At 51.3% G+C, this 6,854-nt stretch overlaps 1 protein-coding gene across 1 annotated transcript in view; it reads right to left on the bottom strand.

The window, feature by feature from the left end:
* Positions 1-325: 325 nt before the first annotated feature.
* Positions 326-6,854, bottom strand: part of UBIAD1 (UbiA prenyltransferase domain containing 1) — a 9,748-nt gene continuing 3,219 nt past the window's right edge. Inside the window, exon 2 of the mRNA XM_008694732.2 lies at positions 326-2,762. Within this exon, the coding sequence (XP_008692954.1) occupies positions 2,275-2,762 (488 nt within the window). The 3' untranslated portion in view covers positions 326-2,274. The remainder of the gene's footprint in view (positions 2,763-6,854) is intronic.

Genomic DNA, 6,854 nt, shown 5'->3' with positions numbered 1-6,854 from the left:
GTCAAATGCCTCGCTGAAACCCAAACATACTCTATCTCCTACATGTTCTCCATCCATCAGCACAGTGACCCTAGCAAGAAAAGAGAAAAACGAAAGTATCTGAGGACAGGGAGAGCGAAGTTAATCCGGCCTGGCTGGCTCTAAGCAGTCCCTCCTGTCTTTCCTAAAGGCTCATCAAATCTGGTCAAACCCTCCCCAGATTCATACCAAAGACCAGGTGACGCACCCCCACCCCCACCGAATCTTCCCGTGTTCCTGCGCTGGTCTTCTGAGATTTACGAATCCAAGTTCACAGTAAGACAAGAAGGAGGAGGAAAGCAAAGACGACTGATAAACATTGTTTTTATTAACAAGTCTAAAGAAGACCTTCGTTGAATCAGATGTAATACAAATTCTGGTGGCCTGTATATAAAACCTGACACTAAATTTGGCCTTTTAGAAACATTTATATATAAAAATATGCATTAAAATCTGTACCATTGATGGCGTGCAGAGGCCAACCGACACCTCCCGACATTAGTGCTTACAAAGGTGGGTCTGGTCTGGGGATACAGGGAGCTGCGGTCCTAGAGCTGCAGGAGGGAGCCCTGTGTGAGAAAGGCCTGCTCTCAAAAGGAGCCACAAGAGGCTGGCTTTGAAGGCAGGACCCCTATGAGCACAATGTCACAGGCCTGGCCTAAAACAAAAATGGTGCTGGGAAGAAAGGCAGGAGAGGTGGGCCGTCCTTCCTTCCCTCGTTACTGGGCTCTGACCACCGTTCGACGATTCCGGAGCTCTGCAGACAAACCACCTTTAACTTGGGAGGAATGCTTGCATTTTCCAAATATGTTTGTTTTCCAAGGAAACTGACCAATTCTAACTCCAGGAGCCAAATCATAATTAGCCTGATTTGGGTAAGAACTAGTTCTTGTCTTTTTTGGTGGCCGAGACCCTGAAACGCCAATCAGAAAGGCTATAATCACAACAGAGAAGTATAATGACGATGGTCTCAATCTATTTCAGTCTTGGAGCAAGTGCAACTGAGTGACTCTCACCCGGAAATTGTACTTTACAGGCAGTGAAGTGAGAAGCAGCTATGATGAGCATTGGAATTCCCCCATTCAAGGAACAAATGATCTTTGCACAAGGCAACGGAAGCCTTTGGGAGAAGCGGGGTCAATACTGCACGTCTGTCTTCAATGAGGAAGACACAGTGCCTTCTCTGGCCGGGCCTGCCATTCTGGCTGAACAGGGTCAGGACTGTGTCTATCAGCTTATTCGCTCATGGATGAGCGGATGTCCCTGGTCTGCTCATCCTGTGGCTCTATGGAAAATGACAACTGTCCCCAACTCAGCTAAGCTGCAACCCAAATAGTCAGGCTCCGTGGCTGGGAGACACAGAAATGGGAACTGGACATAAACAGAGGGTGGGCACAGGGGAGCAGGAGGAAAGGCGACGGGTAGGGGGAGAAGCTGCCTCGGGGGCTTTAGGGAGTCTGCAATCCCTATTTCAGGGCTCCTAATAGTTACTGAAAGGGCTGGAGTCCTTCCTGTCATTCCAGCAGATCCTACAAAGGGAAAACAGCAGCCCTACCAGTTTCTATGACCAGTTTCTAGTGATTTTCTCAGCTGCTTCCAGGGTGCAGGCTGTTCCCTTCCCCAGCCCTCAGCTCGACTGGCTGCAGGGTGATCTGCCACTTCTCTGCTGGGACAGTAAGTGGAAGGAGAGATGAAGGGCATAAGTGCCCGAATCATGACCTAGGAAAAAAGCCGGGAGCCATGGTAGGCTGTTAATGAGGGACTTTCTCTCTCAAGCAGTGTATTTCAGGCCCCCAAGACCTCAGGGTAAGAGACAGATGCGCCCCGGGTCACTGGGGCCTGGCACCGATCGCGGGCGCATTCTGCGAGACCGAGCTACCAGGAGGACACTTTCGGTAAGTGAGCAGGGCAACCAGGAGCCCAGTGACTTGGGCTCTTCCAGGACAGGAGGCCAAGCCGGCAGCTCCTTCACAGTCTTAGGGCCTTTTCATCTGCTTTAAAGTGACCTAACAACACCCCCTAGTGGAAGTTATAAATAAAACAAGGACCACGCATCCAGGTCACCTTCTGCTACCAGTGGTTTTGAGATTCACCATAAAACGGAGTAACAGAAACACATAACCTTATCTTTAGAGAGATAATAATAAAAAAGGTGGGAGTTCAGAAGCCATCCTCAGGCCGCTCCCTCCTCGGATTCTCTGCCTTCAACAAACACATTCCAAGACCGGGGGCGGGGCGGGGGAGCCCCAGGTCCCCTTACAGTTTGGGCAGACTGCCCGCGGGGGCCAGAATGATGCCAAAGACATAGAAGAGCCCCAGCAGGAGGTTGAGCTTGGCCGTCCTCTGGGGCAGTTTGCTGAAAGTCTGGCTTCGGAACTGCCTCTCCAGGGAGAAGGCCATGGGGATGGTGAGCAGCGGGAGGGCCAGGCTGATGCTGCAGTGTGTGGCCAGGACGCTGAAGACCAGGTAGGGCAGGAAAAGCAACGTGTTGTAGAGCACGTAGGAGAGGGTGGGGCCGATGAGGATGGCGAGCGTGACGATGCCGGCCGCCCTGTCGGACTCCATGTCCCTGGTGTTGTTGGAATGCAGAATGGCCTCGGTGCTGAGGGCGAGAGGGATGGCGTAGACCAGTGGGAAGACCGCCAGGGACCCCACCTGGACGGCGTAGGCGAACATCACAGCCAGTGGGCCAAAAGTGATGAGGATGACAAGGTCTCCCAGAGCCACGTACTTGAATCCAATTCCTACAGCCAGAAAACCCAGAGAGCTGGTGTGAGATCAAGGGCTGGAAATTGAGGGGCTGTTCACCAGTCCAGAGGCTACTGCTGGCCGGGAGCGGTGAGTTCTCGGATGGTGAGAATGGCCAGTCAGTGAGCTCCCTGTCCTCCAGAGCAAACCTGATTTTGTCTCCGATGACACAGAGGGGCAGAGAACACTCATCTTTTCGCACCCAGTTAGGCTTCAGAGTCCTACCCAAGTTTTCCTTCCTACTGTCCCCAGCGAAGTCCTGCAACAAAGAGCAGTGGGTTCCCACTACACACACGCTTCGACCGGAGAGCCTGTGAAGGCTCCACAAGGTCTTACAATCCGGGTCTTTGGATTCTTTCTCCCGTCACAGACCCCTGCGAGATATGGCTTCTGTTGATCAGTCCCTCACAGAATACCCATCCCAGTCTCTTACTTTGCTGCCTCCCTGCTTCCACAACCTCTAGGGGCATCTGCTTTTGAAAACCCCCAGGGCATCTCAGTGAAATTTCAGGGTGCCCAAACTCCACATAAAGAAACTTCCAACCACGTGATGAGTAAAACAGCTAAGATGGCAAAGTTACAGTGCTGCTTCCCCTCTCTGGTTCCCGTGAAATTACGATTAAATCACCCCAAACTCCTCTTTCTATACTGCCAATCCACTTCAAATCCTGTCTAAACCGCTTCGTTCAAACCTGCCCAGTTCCCTCCAGCGATGCCTCACTCCACCGGACCTCACTCCATCCCTGAATCTGAGTCATGGTCACCCTATGTGGGGAACACTGCGACGTCCATTCTCAGGACCTCCCTCCCCACCCTCATCCAATCTCCCTGGGCAGCCATACAGGCCCTTCGGAAATACTTACTGGATCATGCCGGTCCCCCAACATACACCTGAAAACCCTTAGCACAGGCTGTCCTCAGATCTTTCATCAGCTCACCTCTGGGCCTGCCCCGCCTCCCTCCCACCCGCCTCGCCTTGAGCTCCCCTTTCCTCCACTCATACTTCTGCTGGTTCCTCAGGGCCTTCAGACACCCCACCCCGCCTTTGCCTGGCTAACTCCTACTCACCCTTGGAGACATTAAAGACCCTTCAAGGCAGCCTTCCCTCAACCCCTAGGCCACATCCAGTCCCCTTGCGATACATATGCTCCCAGAGCACCCAGATTTCCAGCTTTGTAAAATTCATCACGCTTCTAATTACTCGGTCTCCGTCCTTCCCTCAAACCACAAGCTCCATGAGGGCAGGGCCTTGGGTCTGGTTTGTTCACAGCTCACTCCCCAACATGTGGCACAAAAGCTGCACTGAACACAGAGCTACAGTAACAAGCACCTGGAATCTGGGGCCGAGGTGAAGAAAAATGTCCCACTCAGAGTGAGGCCACTTGCAGCAGTGGAGAGGTGGGCCCCACGCAGACTGCTACAGAGGCCTGGGAAACCTCCTGGTTTAACCAAGCTTCCAACTTGTGGCCTCAGGCTCAGGAGATAAAGAAAAGCACTGGGTCATCAACTGCACTTCAACCAGCCGAAAACGATAAGCGACCATGGTGTGCAGAGGAGCTAAAGTGAGGGCAGCCAAAGAACGGGACTGGGCTCCAGATTCCCTTCACACTGGTAGCTGGGGTTCTGCGGTATTGCTTCTTTTCCACCTTTACTGAAAGATAACTGACACGGCACACTTGATCCATTCAGATACTGCAAGATGAGGACCACGAGAGCATTAGCCGGGGAGCTCTGGTGCTAAGCACCCACCCTTGGTTTTTCAGAATGAAGTGTCCCCAGGGAAGCGTCATAGCCATGGCCCCCAGCAGCCATCAACACTCGGCAAAGTCATTCAGCACTTTCCAAGCAGTGCTGTGACAAGTTATTTGGCTGTCTGAGGACATGCCCTCCAGGAGGAAGCTCTCTCAAGCAGAACACTGGTTCCCGTTACAAATTAGTAAATCAATGTCTCTTGCAGTATCTCACACATTGAGGGAACAACCCCCACCCAGGGAAGGTGCCAGGCAGGAATACTCCCAGCGGGGACCTGGCAAGTTTCTCCCCCAGCGGCCCCCTCCTTTTTTGCGGACATTCCCAGTTCTCCAAGCAGACATCAGGGCTGTCACTATGAAGAAGACACAAGAGCTCTTTCGCCTTGACATCTGGCTAGATTACCCATCTGGCTGGATCTCCTTAGATTACCTGGAAAAAAACGATGTGAGCAAAGCTGAACAGAAACCTGTACCTGCAAGGATACGACTCCACCTTGAATAGGTCCTACACAGAAACCAACCACAAGCCTGCTCCAGGGCTGAGAGGGGTCTGGTAACCTTCCGGAGGTTATCTGACATGAGAAAATGACAGAGCCCTCGGGGAGAGAGCTGCTTCCTGAGTATGGCCCAGGGCTCACCGGCTCCACCTGCCTCAGAATGTGGCCCACCTCTCCTTTTGGGCACTCCCACCCCTCCCAGCACCACTTTCCAAATGAGCCAACACAGCAAACCCCTGGGTGAGTTCTCAGCACAGCAGCCAGCATGAATTTGTTAAAATGGAAATCAGAATGCTGGCAAGGCTGTGGAGTAGATGGAACTCTTACACGTTGCCGGTGGGAACATAAAACTAGTACCACCACTTTAGAAAACACGTTGGCAGCATCCCATGAAGTTAAACATCCATCTACCCTCTGACCTAGCGATTCCACTCCCAGGCATTCACCCCGGAACAATGAAAACAGATACCCACAGAAAGATTTCAACGCAAGTGCTCAGGCATAACAGCCAAAATACGGAAACAACCCAACTGTCGCTGGACAGGAGAGAGGATAAACAAAGAGTGGTTCTGTGCGCACAATGGATACTACTCAGCAATAAAAAGGAACTACTGATGCCCACCACATGATGAAATCTCAAAACCACCACGCTGACCAAAGAAACCAGGCACAAGAATTCATACGGAACGAATCCATTTACGTAACGTTCTGGACCAGGCAAAACAATCTCTGTGAAAGAGACCAAACAGTGGTGGCCTCTGGATAGGGGTGGGGACAGTGGGAACTGACAGGGAAGGAAGCTTTTGAGAGGGATGGAAATGTTCTGTATCAGACAGGGTTGGGTTATACAACTGTATGCATTTGTCGCAATTCATCGAACTGTAGCACTTGAGATCTGTGCATTTCACGGTAAGCCAATTACATCAATAAAGGTCAATGTTTTTTTAAAAAAACCAAACAAACCATAAATCAGCTTATGTTGTGACTCTGCTCGATGTGTTTCAGTGTCTCCCCATTTGTTCATTCAATGAATATTAAGTACTAACTACCTGTCAGGCAGTGTTCTGGGCACCATGGGTTCAGCAAAGAACAGACACCCAAATCGCTAATCCGAGGGCGTTTATAGTCTAAGAGGGAAGACAATTAACCAAGTCAGTACTTTAGATACTGCGTTAGAAGTAGTATGTGCTGTGAAGGAAAATAAAGCAGAAAAGAGCAACAGGGAAGGTATTGGGGGGGAAAGCACGGGTGTGTGTGTGTGTGAGCGTGTGTACATGCACTTTTATTTTATTTTCAGCTGCTACAAAAAAATTTTATTGTTTTATAATTTTAAATAGGGTAGAAAGTGAGGCCTCACAAAATAGCTAACAAGTGAGCAAATGGGTGGGGGTTAGAAAGTAAATCAGGCAGATAGAAGGAGGCAGGGCATTCCAAGCCAAAGAAAAGCATCTACAAAGGACGTGTGGCAGCAGCATGCTGTACCAGAAACAGCCAGGAGGGCAGTGTGGCTGGAGCACAGTGAGCAGGAGGAAAGAAGAAGGGGGCAACAGCGCTGAGGGGGAGGGGGTAAGGGAGAGAGTGAGCCGATAATGCCCCATCCTGGGGGTCACTGTGAAGACCCTGGCTTTTCCTCTGAACAAGATGGGAGCCACTGGAGAATTTTGAGCAAAGGACTGATGAAGCTGCCTTATGTCTTAACAGGATTACTCGGGCTGCTCATTTGTAAGCACCCTGAAAGGGACACGGGTGGATGCACAGAGATCAATAAAGAACCTGCCACGATAATCGAGATGATAGTGGCGGGGGGGGGGGGGGGGGGGGGGGGGGGGGGGGGGGGGGG

This window comes from Ursus maritimus, unplaced genomic scaffold (assembly GCF_017311325.1).
Source record: "Ursus maritimus isolate PB19 unplaced genomic scaffold, ASM1731132v1 scaffold_32, whole genome shotgun sequence".
In the NCBI taxonomy this organism is placed as follows: Eukaryota; Metazoa; Chordata; class Mammalia; order Carnivora; family Ursidae; genus Ursus; species Ursus maritimus.
Note: the sequence above shows the minus strand (reverse complement) of the source record. Positions and strands in the feature narration are given on the sequence as shown.